The sequence below is a fragment of the Gallinula chloropus genome (assembly GCF_964237585.1).
Source record: "Gallinula chloropus genome assembly, chromosome: 1".
NCBI classification, from domain to species: domain Eukaryota; kingdom Metazoa; phylum Chordata; class Aves; order Gruiformes; family Rallidae; genus Gallinula; species Gallinula chloropus.
In genome coordinates this window covers 150,176,108-150,196,739 of record NC_140085.1, presented here as the reverse complement: position 1 = coordinate 150,196,739, position 20,632 = coordinate 150,176,108, and the positions used below count along the sequence as shown (strand labels likewise).

The 20,632-nt window shown below is 39.8% G+C and overlaps 1 protein-coding gene across 5 annotated transcripts in view; it reads left to right on the top strand.

Moving 5' to 3' along the window:
* ARHGEF7 (Rho guanine nucleotide exchange factor 7) overlaps positions 1–19,866 on the top strand; it is a gene marked incomplete at both ends in the record, with an annotated part of 125,557 nt that extends 105,691 nt beyond the window's left edge. For 2 of the 5 annotated variants that reach the window (XM_084276397.1, XM_084276400.1), the window contains 5 exons: positions 996–1,089; positions 3,886–3,975; positions 16,245–16,344; positions 16,959–17,013; positions 19,665–19,866. In XM_084276397.1, coding sequence (XP_084132523.1) covers positions 996–1,089; positions 3,886–3,975; positions 16,245–16,344; positions 16,959–17,013; positions 19,665–19,787 — 462 coding nt within the window. Of the gene's footprint in view, positions 1–995; positions 1,090–3,885; positions 3,976–7,142; positions 7,358–16,244; positions 16,345–16,958; positions 17,014–19,664 lie in introns of those variants that run through there. The other 3 variants (XM_084276398.1, XM_084276399.1, XM_084276396.1) reach the window with 2 other exon arrangements.
* Between the last annotated feature and the right edge of the window lie 766 nt (positions 19,867–20,632).

The following is a 20,632-nucleotide window of genomic DNA, read 5'->3' as shown; positions in this document are numbered from 1 at the left end:
GAAACAAAAAATTCTCTTTTGCAGACACATAAACTGCAGTTGCTTAGAAACTGTAGCATAAACACTGTGCTCTGGTGTGGCCTGGCTGCGTTGGGGTTCTTTTTGTTGTCATTTTGTTTTCATAGCTCTGTGTGTGACTTTTTCTTTTCTTCTTTTGTAAATTCCCTAATCAACAGGGGGGAAAAAGTGATAGGTGATCTGCAGTTGGAACCTCAGTCTTTAACAGCTACAAGAGGTTCTTCTGTTTGGCTCTACTATGCATTTGTTTATTAAATTCCTTTCATGTTTTCATGTGTAGGGCACTAAATTCTCCAGTGTAGTATAATTTGAGTCATCTTTACAGTGTTCACAATACAGTGGTGTTCAAAACCATCTTCCTTTTCTTTGGTTTGTCCTGCTCATTCACTTTTTTGCTTTCTTGCTGTGTATTTACATCCTTAAGGTAAGGGGGTAGACCAGTATACTCCTTTCTGTTCCTGTCACCTAGTTCTGATCCTGCAAATTAGCATGATCATGTTTTGAGCAGAAATGCTGCATTTGTTGCTGTATTTTTTTTTTTTGCTGTAAAACATTGTAAGAACAGACCTAAAAAAGAAAATAAATCACAAATTCTGTCTTTAAAGGTTATACTAGCTGCCAAGCATCCTTGTTAGGTCCTTTTTTACCTGCTACAAGTAGACAAGTGAAGTGGGTTGTCCCTTAAAAACTTAGGGGGGAAGAAAACCAGTGTTAATGTATGCCTGCCTTTTCCTTTTGCTCTATTACCTGAACAGCCTGCATGCTTTTGCAGCAGCTTTTCTGTATGTTTCTGTTACTAGACCAGATAAAATATCTGACTTAGTGTGCAATTGGAGGAGAATCAACCAGTTCAGGTAAATCAGATGTGCCAAAAAATATTAGTAAGCTGCGTTTTGGTTAGTAACTCCTGTATGCATCTTAGAAGTTAAGCTTTTGAAATACTGTAAATAAGCTCTATTTTTATTTTCCCTGCACAGGATCTCAGTAAAAGCCCTAAAACCATGAAAAAGCTGCTTCCTAAACGCAAGCCAGAGCGGAAACCATCAGATGAAGAGTTTGCACTGAGAAAAAGTAAGAAGGAATTGAACAAATGTCTGCATAATACAAAAGCTGGAGTTATCCATTTAAGTTCTGTGAAACTTAGATGTACAGTGTAAGCAAGTCATCTGCTTTCCTCTCTTCTGTCAGGGGAGAGGAATCTCCAGATGATGGTTTCTTGTAGTCAAGAGCTTATTTCGTGATGGGATCAGCTGCTTTCTAGAGCCTTACTGTTGTCTGTGGTGGATGTGTGCTCGTGAAGAGCCTATCAGAGGGAAGTGAGGTTGACTGTAGAGCCATGTAAAGTTCAGTAAGGTAAAACCTGCCTTTCAATGCTGTAAACAATTTGAAGATACTGTCCCACTTTTGCAGAACAAATAGCTATGTTCTTAAATTGATCCTGATAGGAATTTCTTCTGAGCTGGGTGTTGCTGCTGGTTTGAAGACTAGATGCTTCCATGGTCCCCTTTTCTAAGATTCAGATCTAAGATCTAGATCCCTAGGAAATAAGGTCATTTACTAGTGTCTGCGTCTGAGTAAATTATAAGCTTTAGAGTGCTTGAAGTTTGAAGAACCATGCTGAACTGAGAGGCTGATGAAAGCGCAGAAAAGCAGCAGAAGAGTCAAAACCTGGATGTTGGGTGGAGGGACCATTAATGTTAGCAAGTGAGCACAGTATCCACTTAGTTGTCAGGGTCTCCAATTTTTCCTTAGAAATCTGTGTGAATTATTAATACAAGCAATTGCATTATTCAAAGATGGGATGATTAAGCTGAAAGCTGGATTCTTTTACTGTAGCTTTTGCTTCTCTGCCCTCTGCACAATGGTAGAGGCTGTATCTTGAGCATTCAGTATACAAGGTATGTTATGAACATAGTCTCTTCCTGGTTTGCTTAGGTTTGGAGAGAAAGCTTTTCCTCAGGGCACTGTTGGCTTGGCTACAGTGGAGGTCCTCCTATGTGCTCAGTTTCATGGCAAAGGTCAGGGTACTGAATAAGCACAATCCCATGTTCATGGATGCACAAGTGGAGGTTTCAGTCCAGGATGTTTTATCCTTACAGGAAGGTATCTGTTTAGGAGAACTTTAGGTACTGCAATACAGTATCATTTCGGATGTCAGAGGATGGAGATTCGGTAGGTGCAATGACAGTGGTAAAACTGCTAACTTGCAGGTTTAGGAATTACTGATGAATGCTTAGTAAGAGGAAATGAGTTCTTTTTGGGGGGAAGGAGGGTGTCTGCAGCTTGCAAACACAATGTTTTACTCCTGCTTAACACCTTTCAGTATTTTGTAAGTAGGAGAACTTCCAGGTAAAGGGATTTTTGGTGGCTTTAAAATCAGGCTGTTACAGAACTATGTACTGATGCTTGGTATTTATCTTGCCCTGCCTTGTGTCAGTAATTAGAAGCTTTTGGTTATATGTTAGTGCTCCTTCAACCCTTTCGGGTTGTGGAACTGTAAAAGTGTTTCACTGAGGTGCTTCTGCTGAAATTAAAGCTTGTTGATAAATAGGTTTGGCTTTTATTACTTATATTCTGTGAGATCCCAGGGATTTATGGGCTGTGTTTTAAGGACTGCTATGTCAAATTAGCATTACAAGACACAAACCAAAATAAGGTATTTCAACTGAGTGCCCTCACGATGCTCATTTCAGAAGTGAAATGTTTTTCTGGCTGCTCTAGTAACATAGTGCTGCATTCCAACCTCAACAGAACTCAATGATTTTTTTTCTCTGCCTTGAAAGAGAAAGAACCTGTACTTTGGAGTACCCTTGCCTCTTAAACTGTGGGGACACTGTGTCAGGCCAAGAACATTTCTTCAACAGTTAGCTTGTCAGCTGATCCTGACAAATGTTTGGACAGTTGGCTTTGTTCTGGTGTTAGATCACAAAAGCTAACAGGATGCACTGGCTGACAGAACACTGCTGCACTTCCATGTTGAAGGCAGTTCAGAACATTTTAAAGCCTAGTTTTTTCTTCAAGGAGGTGAACAGTAAAAATGTTTTTAAAACAGTAAATCACCTTGCCCTACATGTAGACTCTCTGTTTTACCTAAACTCATGGCTGAGGTACCTCTAGATGTCAGTTTGATTGGAATTTCACTCTGCTGCCAGTGAACAATTTAACGGCATTTGTATTGAACTCTGCAAGGAGAAGATTTGCTGAGGAGCTCCTCTACACTTAGAAAAACTTTACCATGTTAAATTTGAAGTGTTACAATCTATTTTTTTTCTTTAGTAGTGCTGTTTCTACTTCAAGGTCTGAGAAGTTTTAATTCTCACAGACACACTGATGTGATAGCAACATCTTTGCTGCTGCACACTGGACTGAAATTGTACTGATGCATTTATTATGCTGTTAATTCTGAGTTTAACTTTCAATAGTGTGCTGTTGAAAGGGATAAATCTTACATATATACAAGATCAAAAAGTTTCCAAAATTTCTATGAATTAATATTATTTTCCTTTATTTCTTTGATCAAATAATGAAATGTTATATGTGTATTAACTGATGTATACATGTGGCTTTTTTAGTTTACTAGCTGTTTGGCAGAGTGATCACTCTCTAGAACATGTTCTGTGCAAGTTCACGTGCTCATAAAATTTGTGGGGCTGTTTTTTCAAGCATTTCAAATTAGTATTTTTTCTTTAGACTGTTGCTTTTCCTCACTGAATTGTGATTTTTTTTTTTTTAACTGGGGTGGTTAATATAATTTTAAAGGGTTGATTAGGCTGAACTTTGGACTCAACTGAAACAAAGTGGTTTACAGAGGCCTTTGTTACTAAACATAACCATGTTTAAAACTCTTTTTTTCCCCATTGATTCTAGGTACAGCTGCTTTAGAAGAAGATGCTCAAATTCTTAAAGTCATTGAAGCATATTGCACAAGTGCCAAAACACGTCAAACACTAAATTCAAGTAAGTTAGAAAGTATTGAACTGGCTAGCTAAACCACAAATTAGATAGCTTACAAAAAAGAGGTGTATGTTCTCAGGCCTTTGCAAGTAGCAAGCTGGACCTGGAAGAAGCAATAACATCCTGTTTCTGGCTTAATATCAGTGCTGAGTGCTTAAGTATTGGATACCAAGGACTGTGGTTAGAGACTATAATTATTTCAGTATTTAAAAACAAAACAAACACCTCACAAAACAGTAATTAACCCTCCCCAACTTCCTATTTTCTGTGGTTTAAAATTGTACAAAACCTTTCCCAATGAACAGATGTCTGAACTTAATATGACAGTTGATTAATATGCTTTTTGATAAATGTCAAGAAGCTGGTAAGTAGGAATGAAAAAGTAGTGACAGTTTTGAAGGACTGTATTTTTGTCTTTGTTCTCTGTTCAACACAGATTTCCACTATGGGAAAAGTAAGCTAGACCTATGAACAATTCTTTTATTTTATTACCACTAGTTGATTCTAGCATTAATTGCAAATTTTTATCCCATCTCATCATTTCTGGAGAAATTGTTCTCGGATCTGTGTGTTGCTTAAAGCCATTTTTAGTTTCTCAGATCAATACCTAGCTTATTGAAAACCTGTAACGTGCCTCTGGGGTCCTACTTCATTATATCCAAATCAAGGTTGCCATGTGGAGTTCCTCTGTCTTGTAAGTAAAGCGCTGGGCAGAGCAGGGGAGCCCACCAGCATGTGTTGTTCCCTTGACACCAGGAAGGAGAAGACGCTGTTGCCTTTGTTCTGATTCTGCACAGGGTTTTTTTTTTTTTTTGCACTGCTGAATGCTGATTGAATTTGGGGATCCTTGGAACACAGTATAACCATCCTGAAGCACTTGACTGGTTTTGCTGTTGTCAGGAGCTGGAAGGGTGGACGTTACAGCTTATTCCTTGTCTGCTAAAGCTGTTTAAAAGATGAATAGTAGCTGTTAGTGCTACCCACAGTGCTCTCAGCCAACAGTACGATGTGCTTTTGCAGCTCAGAAGTCTCCAAATGCAGTTGCAGGCACAGTTCCTGGTTTTTCCCTAATATATGCTCCACCTTGAAAAAACTCCAGCTACTTTGTATTCATATTTATTATGGAATGGGAATGTGGCCCTCTCTTCCCTACTATGTGCTGGGCCTTGAAAAAAATTCCAGCTACTTTGTCTCCATATGTACTATGGAATGGGAATGTGGCCCTCCTAATTTGAACTGCAGAAACTTCTGCAATAACAGCAAAACCCTTCATTTTAATTTTCCCCTCTTGAAGAACTGTAGGTCTCTGAGGTGATGCAATTAAGCTGCTATTACCTAATGTTTATCGATAGTAATCTACAGCCCTGCAGTCACTGCAGTAGTGTGTTGAATTGGGTAAAAGGAAATGAATGTGTTCAAAATTTCTGAAGATATACTGTTGTTCCAAACAAAATTAAATGAGATGGTTGCTGTTTTAAACGTGTTGAATGTGATCTTTTGATTATTTACAAGAATAATGCAACAAGAAACAGCTGGGGAAAGATTTGCACTTGCACAGCAGTGTGTGTGTGTGCAGATAGAAAATGGATATGATTTTTTTGCGCTTTTTTGCCTATTTTTTTCTTTCTATGTATATTTAAGAAATATACATAGTGCTGTGGGTACCATTGCATACATCAGAAGCCAGCAGCTTTTATTTGCTCTTAATTGCAGCAAGAAATATATATATTTTTTTAATTGATTAAGCAGGAGGCTGCATTGTTTGGAAAGAACCGTGTTGTTGTCTAAGAATTCAAGTTTCAGAAGATGTATTTGTAGACTGGAATTGGACATGGGGGGGGAAAAAACCCAAACATGTTGGAATTGCTTCTGTGGCAGCAGTAGTCAGCATAGGAGAACAGAACGAAAGAGTTGCCTGTTGTTTGTGAAGTATGCCCTTTTTTGACATACTCCCTTCTTACCTCCATATTAATATTCTGCCTGTCCCTCCCAGCACTTGTTTGGCAATTCTGTTACCTGCACCTTAATCCTAAACCCAAGGGGTGCTGCTTTTGGCCAGTGGAAATTGGCAGAGAGGTGGTATTAGAAGGCAGCAGAACAACTGTTTTCAGTTTGGGTGGAGATGATGTGGGGTGTAATTTGGGGAGGTGTGCAAAGAAAAGAGCAGAGTTTCACTTCCTGCTGCTTCTTACATATTGAGTTTATTTTTTTAGCAATGTTTGACCAATTACAACTACCCCAGACATATTTAATTGGCAAGGTAGATTCAGACAGAGATGTGTAAGGAGTTGGAATGGACCAGATTGCATTGCTGTTAGCTTCTTGGCCCTGTTTCTCTGTGAGCTAATTTACTGCGTGGTTAAACAGATAATTAGGGGTACAGGCACAGCAAAGCTGTAGTTTGACAGTGCCCTTGGCTGGGTGCAGGATGTTACAGCTGATTTAGAAAGTCAGCAGCCCTGCTCTGCATGAGAACCTTTGCTTTTTTCCCCCTGCATTTTCCTCTTTACAGTGGTGACACAGGCGCTTCTGTGGCTGTGTTGTGAGCTGGTGGGGAAACTACCTGCTTGAAAAATAATCTGTTATGGGGCTGGTTTTCATCTGAAACTGTTCCCTGACCTGGCTCACCAAGCAGCCGTACAAATGACTGTGTCACTGCAAGGGAGGGAAAGGATGTGGAGGTACAGATGTTTGGTGGGGAAGGAGCTGTTGCTTTTCCCATCAGCACTGGATCATGCTGACTTACTGTGTTTATTGCTGCGTCCCCGGTCAAATCCCACCCCCCGCAGACCAGAACTGACTCCATACTTCAAAAGAATCTTAATGCCCGTTTCCAAAAAAATGTACTTTCAAACAAGATTTTGGTTACTCAAAATTGTCAACTGAGGCTGCCTAGAAGCTTAAAAAACTTCAAAAATTGTATTGTAACAGTTCAAATGTTATTATATGCTGAGTGTAACTTATACCTACACCCCAAACAAATTTAAAAAAAAAAATTGAAAAAAAACCACTTTGGTGCCTTTTTAACAATATTTTCTCTTTTCCTTCTCTTCCCATCACCTTTTTGCTTTTATTTCATGTGTTTGGTTGTGGCTATTCCTTACGTTCTCCTCCTCATCCCACCTCTGCCTATCCACATCCACCATTTCATTTCACCTATACATCCTTAGCATGGCAAGGCACTGACCTGATGCATAATCACGTCTTGGCTGATGATGACCAATCAAGTCTAGACTCCTTGGGTCGTCGCAGTAGTCTTTCTCGTTTGGAGCCTTCAGACCTCTCAGAAGACTCTGACTATGACAGTATATGGACAGCCCATAGTTACAGAATGGGGTCTACATCTCGTAAGAGCTGTTGCTCATATATCTCTCACCAGAACTAATGCACTTCTGAGCTTTTTCTTAACAAATGCTTGTTGTATCACAGCCTGCTTTTCTTAGATGTTTTCTTGCTGTTCCTTGTCTCTTTAATGTGATATTTTAACAACTTCTGAGGGAGCTTCTGAAACTTCACTTATACCTGGTGGAAGGCTCTATGGCCAATTCAATACACGTACAAATAAGTCATTCTAACAAGTGTATATCCTGTTAAGGATGATATTTCTTGAGAGTTTTTTTTTTTTTTAACTGACAGATGTTAATTTGTAGCTCTGAATGGTTTGGGGTCTTGGGTTTTTTTTTTCCTTTTGACTTGGTCAGTCTAGCAGCAGCAGCAGGTCCTTTTCTTCTTTTCTTTTTTTTTTTATTTTGGATACAGCACTTTTTGTATTTTGTACTGAAACCGTACTGGTTTGTGAGCCAAGTGCCAGCAATATGAAATACCTTAGCAGTAGTGGTTGGGTTTTCTACATATTACTAAGAAATTACAAAGCTGGTAGCATAAGAAATGATGCAGCTTGGAAAGAAGCAGTACGAGAGCCGTAAAGCCGCTCAGATATTCACATATCTGGCCCATTTGTTTGGAAGAGCATTCGCTAATCCATGAAAACTTCTGTTTTTATATTGCTGTCTTTTCCTCATTGCTTGGGCGTTTATTCAGAGGACTGCACTGCTCTCCCCACCCCGAGTCTGGCAGTTTGTCATGAAACCCCAGCAGTCCATGCTCATTACATGCAGTGTTTTGATAACCTCATGTTACCTATGGCCATGCTGTCACTTTACTGTATGCAGTAGCGTGGCAGAAAGCAGGGTCTAGATGTTTACTTGCCTGTTAAAATACACAGCTGTCAACTCTCAATTGACCATTCCTCTTGAAAAGACGAGATGAAAGTGGTTCCCCTGACGGAGGCTGGAGTGCTCAGCACCTGAAACTCTAGGTACAACTGCGATCGCATCGGCTTGTTTCACCTTCTGAATAAGAGAATTGCTTGGCTTTGGGGTCGTACTGCTTGGAGTGTATCTGGGGCGGGCTTTACCCTGTCTTGTAACTTCTCTCACGAGCAGGTTGGTTTGCAGCAGCAGCTCCTCACTTAACCAGTCACATTGGCTTTTCGGAGAGCTGTGACACACTCTGCACAGCTGAAGGTCTCGAACCTGCACCTGGGGCGCTGCTGGGGTGAAGCGTGTGTGTTCTGCCTTGTGGCTTAACACAGTTGGCATCCGAACCAAAACGCCATGTTTTCTAAATCTTTGTTAGCATTAGGGAGCAGGGTGTGATAAAAGGACAGAAACAGTGCCTTTTTTCACCAGGGTGCCCAGATGCAATTCCCACACCCCTTTTCAAGCCAACTTATTACCCAGTGTTCAGATATGACTCTGTGAACGAGTTCAGAATAAGCGTGCTGCAATTAACTGCTGCCCAGCAGCTTGACCACACTGTTCAAAAGATAATTGATGCCTTTCTGCAGGTTGAATGATCAGAAAGTCAGTAGTTGCTGGACATGCATGATTCCAGGATGTGGTCAGCATAGAGAAGCTATTTCAAAGCAGTTCACATCTGCAGATTTGCGTTCAGTCTTGTTTGATCACCTGCTTTATCCTCTCTCACTGTTGTTGGCGTTCAAAAATGTGACTAGCAAAGGCAGCAGTGCTTATTGAGGAGGGGTTTCAGGGTTACCTTCTATTTACTGCTAGTCCTATAATTGACATAATGACCAGGAACTGGTGTAAGTTGAACTTTTTTCAAAGTGGAGGAGTGTTGCTTAGAGAAATGAGATTGATTACGTGTGCTCCATACCATTCCACGGCGCATTTGTAACCCACCTCACTCCCCTCTTCCTTTCAGTCAGTTTTTGTTTTCCTGACGTATATGGAAAGTACGGATTGTTTGGGTTTTTTTCCTGTTCCTTAAGCTGTGGTGTTCTGGTTGCATAATGTTTTCTGCCTTGGGTAAACGATAACTCCTTTATGTCTGTTTCATGTTATATAGTGTAAATATGAGTTTGAAATACAGTTGTTGCACTTGAATTTTCCTTATCACACAGAATGTTTTGTTATCCAGATCTGGAGATTTTATTGACTTTCTATGCACCAAAGCTTTGACAGTTTACCACCATTAATTATTGTAGCATTTAAGCCACTGACTCTTATCATAATTCCAATCTCTCACATTAACATCACCACACATTTAAAATCATTCCGTGTCTTCAGTGTTACAGCCCATAAGCTATTGTGAACTGAACAAGAGTATTAACTCAACATGCTTAAAAAAACAAACAAAAGCAAATGTGGAAATGGTGGTATTCAGTCCAAAGGTTCAGTGTCTCTATTTTTTGTGGAATTTTAGTCATGGTAATACTAGTACCTTCTGTTTATGCAAATTCTGTAAAATATATGTGTACAGTTACAAATACACTGGAAGGATGGAGAGTCTGAATTAGAAGGTAGGTCCAAGCCATTGTCAGCCCCTCTTCACACAGCTTACACAGTGTTTCCATAAAATAGTATTTGCCACAAATTAAAAACCAACCAATATTAATTGGGTGTTTTGCATAATCTTGCCAAAACACAGTAATGTATATATAGTGACGTAAAACATAGAAACAAATAATATATATTGTGCACTTCATTTGTGAACGGGAGAAGCCATCTTTAGTAGGTTACTGCCTTTTGAAAATACAAAATGGATGTATATCTGAATGTTGCATTGTACTGTACAGTATGCATATTGTTTGTGGTTGCATATATCAATTCAGTGTTTTGTTTTATATGAAAAGGACATCTGTTATGTACAGTTGAAATAAATTTTGCATTTGCTAGACTGTGACTTTAATATTTAATTATTACACAGGGGGAAAGGACAGCATAACTTGTAACTTAACACTTCCTCTTCTCCCCATGCCTCCTTTCTCTCCCTTCCTTCTTCCTGAAGGAATCAAACACTGAAATGAAAGAGCTTTTTTGACAGAAGTGTGTAATCTTTGTTACATGTAGTTGACAACTGCAGGAAATGCAATGTAATGTGAAGTATGTATCCTTCTGTATCTTTTTTTAATAACTTTTCAGAGATGTTGCCATCTATAGAATGTTGTTCTGTTGCACCCCTCTCCCCTTAATTGATTTTATTTTCTTTTTAATTTTTTTAATTAGTGCATTCTCAGTAAAACACAGGCTGAATGGTTGGAACAGTCTAAACCCTACTTTTGTAGGTCGTGTTGTTGGATGTCATATTTGTTTCTGTAACCTTAAATACTTTCAAGAGTTAATATTACTACTTTTTTTTTTCTTCAAAATGAGTTATCTTCAGTGTTTCTACTTAAAAGATGCTCATACTTGAGCTAATTGAATGCGCTAACCTAACACACACGTGGGAATGTTTGCATTGGAACAAACAGAAGTAATTGCCTACTTCCATAAAAAGGTTGTCACGTGATTTGCTGTGACTCTCTCAGCTCTAGTTTTAGCCCTGTGGCCCTCTGGCTGGGTGTTTTTGTATCAGCTACTGAAATACAGGAAGCTTACCAGGATAGCTCTTTCCAAATTTTGTCTTAGAAGTAATCCCACTTCAGATGGTGTTACCTGTCTGTCCAAGTCTTTGTTCTGTTCTTATATGACTGACACACAGAGTTGTGTGTGCTTCAGTCCACTTGCATTATTTTCATTGTACTCCTCAGAGCTTTACACTGTGTGCTGCATAGATCTGTCATCTGAATCAGTGTGCCTTTCTCCTGTTGGTGTATCACTCTTAGCTTTTTAAAAAAAGCCAAAACGCTTCATGCCCCAACCTTTTTTTGTTACTCCCAAGAATTTGCCAAACAACTGTGTCTTTTATACAGTGAACTGATGTTGATCTTAGTGCTTGGATTCTGCTTTTTTTAGCTGTAGGAAATACTGACAGGCTCACTTTCAGCTTTGGCAGATCTGTAGCGTGAAGGATTTTTAATTTTTTTTTTCTTCCCAACCCTTTAATTTCAATACACATAAAATCTGGGATCGCCTCTTAGGATTCTTCATATTAGGACTTGATAAAAAAATCACTGAGAAAAGGTTAATTTGAAAGGTCTGCTCGTCCACTGTGACATCCTAAATGTAATTAATGCAATGAAACACTGAATGTTTTAATTTTTCCTTTTTGTCTAACGTTTGCTTCTCCAGGAAATGGACCTGCCACTGCATACTGGTGGCTAATGGTAGATCTAAACAGTTGTCTGTGCATGTACTTGTCCTGCACTGGCAAGTCAGGCTTCTGTCTTTGAAACTCAAGCAGATGATTTCAAAGAGCTTCTTAGCATAGTAAGAGAGCCTAGAAAAAATGGTGAAAAGCAGAATTGTATATTTACAACTACTGCTTCTAATTATTGACCTTTATTGTGCCTTGCTCTCCTCTTACCTCTCCTAATCACAATAATTAAGTTATGCAAAAGAGAAGAAAATAGCAGTACTTAAAAGCTGTGCAACAGAATCATCGCTGATGGCCTCAAATTATGCTGTGCTCTTACTTTTTTAATTAACTGCTCATCATCAGGGATGTGACTTCCATAGCTTAAATTAGGATGTTCATAGTCACTGGAAGAAGGCAAACCCTTTGTAGAGTATTGCTGTGAAAGTACTTAGGTTGAGCCTTCTCTAGACAGACCCCTTGACTGAGTGGGGAGAGCAAGCTTTTAACTGAGGCCTTTAAGTTGGTGATGGGAATACCCACCTCCATTTTACTGTTGGCTTAAAGGGTTCCTGGACAGACAAGGCCTTTGAACATAGGCAGAGACTTAATATCTGTTGTAAGTGAAGAGGTATCTAAATCTCATCCCCTTTCTTCTCTTCAATCCCTCCTGCCGGATGGACTCCCTCCAGATGTGTCTGCTAAATGATACGGAACAAAGGACCGGACTGATGGCTGGTACAGCTCCCTCTGAAGCCTGGCCTCTGCCAGGAGCCAGCGTGGTGCCGTATCCTCTGCTTTTTAAGACATCTCCCTCCCTTTGGAGGAGAATGAATAAAAGGCCGGGGTTACACAGTTACCTTTGTGAACTGACATCACTGAGAGCCTCTGTGGCATTCAATCTGCGGTCTCACTTCCTCCCATTTTGGTGCTAAGGCCATTCTCCAGGGCAAGGAGTCATGTTCTGGTTTCAGACCGGTGTGAAGTCAACTTCTGTCACGGAGTCTTTCAGCCACATAAATATCCGAGCAGTTTTCTACTTTCCTTTTTCTCCAGAAATGCTCAGAACTGCTTGCTGGTTTGGCTGATTGGAAAGGGGATCAGACACTGACAACTAGAAGCAGGGGGCTCTTACCCACCGGCCTGTTCTTGTATCTGAGGCGTTGCAGCATGTGATGTAGTAGGAGTTGCTAAGGTCTGTAGCCTTGGTGGGAGTGCCATGTGGGTTATGTTACCGTTTGTTTCACTCTGTAGGCTAAATTGGCTAAACATATAATTTAGGGTATGGTGTTGGCAAAAAGCATTATAATTATTTATTCTCCACTGTAGGGCTGGGAAATACTGTTACTGACTAGATACTTTTTATTGATGGAATTTAATTGGTGAAGACTTAGTTGAATCTTCATCACAGTGCTCACTTGTTTGGCCTTCAGTATACAGCAGACCCTGGATTTAGGAGCTCCCCACTGAAAAGTTAACAGAGACTTACCCTTAAGGTTTATTTGCTAATCTTAACAGATTTGCCACAAATCTTTTCTTCTTCCATCCACCTTACTTCCACTAATACCCTCCCAAAAAAAGGGAAACAAAACCAAAATGAAACCCTTCCATCTTTTTCTTCTTTTAACTGGTATGGTTGGTTGTGGTTTCTCAAGGTGATGAAAAGCCAGAGTTGTTGGAAGCCAGTTTAAACGTTGCCTCTTGTTCTGTTTGACTTGAAATGAGGCTGAATAGTGTTTCTTAATAAAATTCAGCATGAAACTTGGATGCTGAGGATTGAGAAATGACAGACTGAAGTAACTTTTGATTATTCTGCTCTACTAAATGAAAGCATGGAATGCATTTTAAATGTATTTTTAAATACATTTTGAATTCTCTACATTGCAGGAGTGTCCTAGACTCTCCTTTTAGTACAATGCTCTGTGAAATACGTGCTGTGCTACAACACAACCCTCTTGTCGTGTCCTAAAGCTGTAGCTTGTAAACTTTTCCGAAAAGAAACAGCCACACAGAGAACAGACACAAAGAACCTGATGGAAGCACATGGTCCAGTTCAGGGAATACTGCAGAGTGCCTGTAATGAGGTGACTCTGTTTGTGAGAGTCACTTGACTCTTTAGGTCCATCTAGATGTATAATTGCCAGAAAATGTGGCTTGAAAAAAGGAAAAGCTCCTGGCATAAATGGTGCAGAAAAGCAGGACAGTGAAGTAGCTTTGTTTTGCCTTCAGAACTTGACACATCAAGTCAGATGTTACTTGTGCAGTGCTCATTTGATGTCAGGGCCCTTTGTTGCAGGAGAGATGCACACCTTTGATGCTTAGCAGGTCCTGCTTGTGGGGCTTAGGAAAAAGGATAATTTGCAATGAACAGACAAAAAAAGCCCTGCCAAACCAAGAAAAGGAGAACACAGTGGGTTTTGCCTAAGAACAAACCCTGAGGGCAGCAAGGCTTCTGGGATACCAATACAGAAGTTGCATGAGGATGGGTGCAGTGAAGGCAGGAGTGAAACTTGCGCTCTCCCGAATTCCATGGTAGTCAGTGTTTTGTGGCCCAGGAAGGTCAGTGTTTGCAGCAGCAGTTTTGCATCGTGTGTGTGCGTACTGTGTGGTCTCCTTGTGCTTGTAATGTCAGTGAACGTTACGTTTTTAATGAAACTGCATCTCTCTCTCAGTATTAAGTGTTTACTGTGCTATGCTCTGCATACATCAAGATACGCTGGTGTAGATGTGTTTTGCATGCACGTGTGTATATAACTGTGCAGCTGGGACATTTTATTCTCTTTTTTTAAAGCTGTCTAATCCATCCTGTTTCTGCTTTGCAAGGACCTGTGTTACTCTGACCAGGCAGAGACGATTGGATGCGGCCCTGTACAGACATAAAGATAAGGCGCTGCTCCATTTGGTTGATAAGAGCCATGGGTGAGAAGCACATGGCAGTTCTCTCCCTTGGGTCCACTTCTCCCTCGGCGTGTGCTGAGCTGAGGTGCTCCACATTGGTAGAGAGACCCAAAATGCAGTCATCTGCTGCCAACTAATTCCTAAAATAACATTTAGTTTGGTATTCTGTGATACCACTTGGGCTAATGAAGCAGAGCAGTAACCAATTAACTCAAATGAACATAAGATGGCTTTTTACAATTGGAGTTTGACAGCGCAAGCAGGGAAATGTCCTTGAGCTCCATACGGAACTTGGATGTGCTTGGTTTATAGGTTGTTCCTTCCCTGGAAAATAAGTGGGAGTCAGACAGGTATTAACCCTTAAAAGATATCTTCACTCTGTAAAATGAGGAACTTGACAGCTTTCACGGAAGAGGTTCTGTTCTCTAATCCACAGTTACTTTTATTCCATAAAATTTTGACCAGTGTGTATCAATATGTTAGATCTCTGCTGTCACCTCAAGGAAACTGTTTTCTTCATTAGAGAATGTTTGTCATTGTTACTGAGGGAGTTTAAATGGCTTAACACCTACTGCTGCTAAACCACGGTCTCTACAGCCTGGCTGCTCAGAACTGGAGACCGCAGCTGTTCGGGAACATCAGTGGTTTTTGATGAGCTTGATTTCTTTCTTTTTCTGTGTGTGTTTAGATGATGTATTTTATCATGAACCATAAAAGAAAAGGACTGTTATCACAAAGCAGCTGTTCAGCAAGAGCTAACCAATTTCTCCTGACAGGCATGCACCCTGTAGTACCTAGCTATCAGTTCAAACCGTACTAGAATTAAGACGTTCCTGGTTAATGGAAGTTCATGACAGTGAATTGGTAGGCAAGTGTACCTTGTTTGTTAAAATATGCAAGAACTTTAATGCCTTATCTGCTCTGTTTGAATTCTGAACAAATACTTAGCAATTTATTTGCAGATTTTTTTTTTTAAAAAAAAGCTTGTAATTTGTTGCAGCCTAATTAAACAACATTTCCAGAATACATACTTTATGAATGGATGCATATCTCTCGAGCTGTAGGATTTTTTTCTTTTCAGAGCTACTTTTTTAGAATCCATGTATATTATCTTGATGTTATGAACTGTATTATTGTGGGAAATGTTTTGAAGATGTTGGAATGTGTTGAGTTCTTCTTGTCAAACCATTAAGTGCTTTTAAAAACATTAAATACAAAGTACGTATTTCATTTGGTAGGAATTTATTATAGGACTAAAAGGCTCTCTGCAAGTATGTGTCTATGTATACGTGTGTGTGCACACACACACACTAAACTATGGTGTTTATAATGTTCCTGGGGAAAGGGGTTTTAATGTTTTGCTTCCATCACTCCATCATATGACACCACTATTCTGTGCCTTACAGAGTAATTGATGTAGAAGGAATTATTTCTTGGATTTGAATCAGTGTGAGATCAGAATCTGTCCTTGAGGATTAAATTGCTGTTAATAAAACACATCTATCTTTTTCAGAGTCAGATATGGTTTAATTTTTATGTTTTTTTCCAATAATTGTTCGGTGCACCATTTGTTGAACGGTGTAACATCCCCCTTGATGGTGTGGGAGTTATGTCAGCAGCAGGATAGGAATGTCAGACAGGTTTTTGTTGTTGTAAGGCTGTGGTTTCAAATGTAAAAAATGTGTCAGGAACGGGTGTGGGTGGAGGGAAGAGGGAAATGGAAAGCAATAGATCTTGGCCATGCAGGTGTATCATGCCATGAATGAAATAATAATCTTTAAATTGGCCCAGCAGTATCTGTGAGGTGCTCATTATGTAATTTATTTTTACAACAGGTTCCCGTAAAGAATCAGCTCCTCAAGTCCTGCTTCCAGAGGAAGAAAAAATTATTGTAGAAGAAACTAAAAGTAATGGTCAGACTGTTATAGAAGAGAAGTAAGAGAATATTTAATGAATGATGAGTTAAAATAGTAAACTTTGCACTCTTCCTCCTCCTCCTCCACCATAGTAAATGTATGGCATACTTGTAGTAGTAGGGAACAGTGCTGTTTGGAGTATGCTGCCAGTCCTTTTAAGTGCTGCTGACCATCATTTAAATGCCTGTAGTCTGGCCTCTTTGTATATGCTCTGCAACTTCTTCTTTCAGTGCCAAGCAATAGGTTTCATTTGTAAATAATTTCTCCTAGTGCTGTAGGATTTCAGTGCTAAACTGGTCTCATCTTTCTAGTCAGCGTGTGCCATCCTTCTGGTGTTTGGTAAGGTGTATGTTGAAAAGGAAATGCAGTTCTGGTGCAAATAAAAAGCTGTAAATACAGAAACCAGTGTAGGTCTGTACATGTTTGGGAGGTATATCATGTCACAGAAGCTGGTAACTGGTCCTTGCTTCACTGAATATAAATTGGGATAAGAGACTTTTTTTTAACACAGCTATTAGCTGTGGGGTTTGGGGTTTCTGGATGTATTTAACTTAACAGTTTTGTCTAATAATAGATTTAGACCCGTATTTCTGCAATCTGTTGTAACAGATGATCTTCTCTTTTTCATTTTAGAAGCCTTGTTGACACAGTATATGCATTGAAGGATGAAGTACAGGAGTTAAGACAGGTGAGTAACTTGCTGCATTTATAGCAACATGGAGAATGGAGAGATGGAAGGCTTACTATGAAAATCAATATGGCTTGCAAGTTGATGCTCTTGGACAGGAATGAACTTGAATTTGGAGTGGAGTTAAAAGCCTGCAATCCGCTTTTAGAAGTAAAACACACCAATTTGACAAAAAGCACCCTCTTTTCTGCTTTTCATCTGTCCTTGGAGCTCCAACCTTTAAAAGAACATTAAGTATCCTGTCTCTGAGGTGCCTTACTGTGTTATGCTTTGTTTATTTTTTGGATGTTACAACTTCTGAAATGTTGGCAGCCTTAAGCAAATTCAGTTCTCCTGTATTGCCGGCAAAATAAGCTTGTAGAGACTCTGAAATAGTATTTTTAAACGTGTGATTTTAGAGGCATATAGGTCTGGATCTATGTAGGCTTTTATTAATGTTTTTTTCAGTATAACCTGAGCACCTCTTACAGAACAGTTCTTAAAAACCCCCATTTCCAGCGACGAGCGTCCTTCCCAGTGTTTCTTAGGCTTTTTTTTTTTTTTTTTTTTAATGAGGGCTTCAGCTTAGCTTGGGGGTGCTGCTTTGTCACCTGGGGGAACTGTGCAGGATCCCCTTGCTGGTATGGAAGTCACAGGCAGTGTTTTAAGTATCCAAAATGAGTTGCTTGAACATGTTTCTCTCTTGTCAGGACGCAGCCTATTTAAACCACACTAATGCTGCCACATGTAGTCATTGCTTAATGTGTAGGTGAAAAAACATTGAATTACCCTTACTTTCTAATGTGCAGATTTGCCAACTGGCCTAACAGATTTGTGATTCAGGAAGTCAGATCTCCTGTGTTAACATGAAATAGATTTGTATTCAAATGGCTGTAGGTTTTGGGCTACAAAATGTGAATTTGAATTCTTTGCTCATCTTAAAGCATGCCCAGTATTTTTAGGGGTGAATGTGATACATGTTCCCTGAGATCAGGATAGTTGGCATCTCAAATGCTTAATTTTTTTCTCTCTTAACACACAAAATGTGTACCCCCAGACTTGATGCAAATTTGACAGTGTATTTAAAAATACAATTCACTTAATACAAGCAGCAATAACCCACTCATCATACTCCTGTGGCTTGGCTGCTTCTGCACAAAGGATGAGCATGCTGCCTCACTGAGGCCTTGCAGATCTGTGTGACCCTAAACAAAAAGTCACCCACCATCTTCTGAACTTCAAGCAACAGCTTCTGATGCCTTTCCAAATAGATGGTCTTTTCAGAATCTCTCATCTTCCAAGACCCAAGACCTACTAAAGCCCGGGTTTGGTTTTTTGTATACCAGGAATCTCAGCTTAAAGGCATTTATTGGTCTGCTGTTCTGATGCTGCCAACTGGAGAAGTGGCAGAAACAATCTTGAAGCTGGTCCCAAGTGACAGCAGCTCTCCAGGAACACGTTGTGCACTGGTTTGTGTAGACCCCAGACTGCCAGTGGGTGGGCGCAAGGTGGGGTGCCTCACATAGCACCTTCCATAGGTTATTCATAGCTGTTGTTCCACAGCCACTACTCTTGAACTATGCAGTCCTGAATTGGCAGTTAATAAATAAATGGAAAATAAATTAAGTCTGTACTTAAAAGTATTAAATTTCATAGAACCACAGGCTGGTTTGGGTTGGAAGGGATCTCAAAGTCAATCTAGTTCTACCCCCCTGCCATGGGCAGGGACACGCTCAGCTAGCACAGGTTGCCCAGGACCCCATCCAATCTGGCCTGAGTTTCTCAGCAGACTTGAGCAGGGAATGGAGTTCAGGAGGTCACAGCTGTTTCTAGAAATGTCTGTAAACCACAGCAGATAGATTTGTGTCCAGTAGGACCCCCAGACTGCAGACCTGTGCTTGTTAAACACCTGTGAACACGTTGTCTTGGGGCCTTAATACAATACTGTCTTATCTTCTGGTTGCTTGATGGTACCAGCATCACCTTGGCCTGTACAGGATTCAATGATGTAAGCATTACTGTGGCTCAGTGACATCCTTACAGTCCCATTCTGCATGGTATTTGATGTTACCTGATGGCTTGTTAATATGTGTGTGGAGTGGTGTATTCAGACTCCTTTTAGCCCATTGGTGTTACCTGTGTAGTTTAAAATTTGGTCACAAAACACTCCAGAGAGCATAATAGTTTTCAGGACACTCCTTTCAACTATTTACTTTCCTAATGAAGCAACTTAATTTGCATTAAGTTTTAAGCAGCTTTTCTGAGATTGTGAAACCAGTTACCACGGGGGGGCTCTCAGAGGGGATATTTATTCTACTGACTGCTCTGCTTCCATTCTCCATGAGTGACAAAGACATTCTGTTGATCAGTTTTGAGCAGAAAAAGAATTCAAGATTATTAGCCATTGGTTACTAGTGCTTGCATTAGAAAGGATCCCCTGGTATGAATAGGAAGAAGCTTCATTCTGTTTGGTGGGTTTTGTTGCATCATGTGGGTAACTGGTGAAATTGTAATAGGAGGCTTTGCTTTTCCACAGCTAATAGCAGTCTTACTGAGAAGAGCCTTCAGAATTTGTAGTTGTCAGTGATGTATGGTCAGAAAAGGGCTGTTTAAAGAAAGAAACCAAACCAAAATAAAACCGAGCCAGTAATATTTCTGCCTCTATTCAACAGGATAACAAGAAGATGAAGAAGTCGTTAGAAGAAGAACAAAGAGCTCGCAAGGACTTGGAGAAGCTTGTTAGAAAAGTTCTAAAGAACATGAATGATCCATCGTGGGATGAAACCAACTTATAACTAAATTGTTTTTTCTCCCCCTTCCCCTCCCCTCCCACCCCCCCCTTTCTATTGAAAGACCAGTTGTAACACGGAGCTGGGAAGCCTTCTGACATTAGTCAGTGTTGCATCAAGAGCACTACAAAACAGGATTTAACTGGATCTAGTGATTTCTTGCTCTGAACATAGACAAACAGTCAAGCCATTTACTGAAGCAATCTGTGTGGAGACCGTGGATCCTGAACTCTACTAAACTTAATTTGTTTGCATCTAAATTACCTCATTTTGCAGAAAGTGCAGCACCTGACTAAAAGTCCATGTTTTTCAGTGGCTTTTTAATTAAATATATATTTTTCTTGTAAATATCTGTAATTTTGAATGCATATGTGATTGATGTATCAGGGCCAATATGTTATTTTTTTTCCTCTTGTTGTTATAACAGTCACAAGCATTAGAAATGACAGCAGTACTGTCTTCACCTAAGAAAGGTCGGAGTTCTTCATGGATGACTATGGATTTGTTCCAAATTACCCACTCACCACACGTGCAGATTTCAAACCCTATTTTTTTCTTTCCTCTCTCCTATTGACCACTGTATTTAAATCCTTTGCTGTTATTTATGTCTGTGCATACATTTTTAAAGCCGTTTACAATTCTTAAAGAGAACAGTATTAAAACACAGCAAATCCTTTCCTAACAGTAGAAACAGTTCTTAACAGAACAAATGCCCGTGGTTTCTGCTCACGTACACTTGTTTGGCAGACTAATCACCCAAAAAAAGAAAGACTTGATGTACTTGCCTGCTTTTTATGACTGTGATTTTTAGGTGTTTATGTACTGCATTTTCTATTGTTGTGCTTAAACAT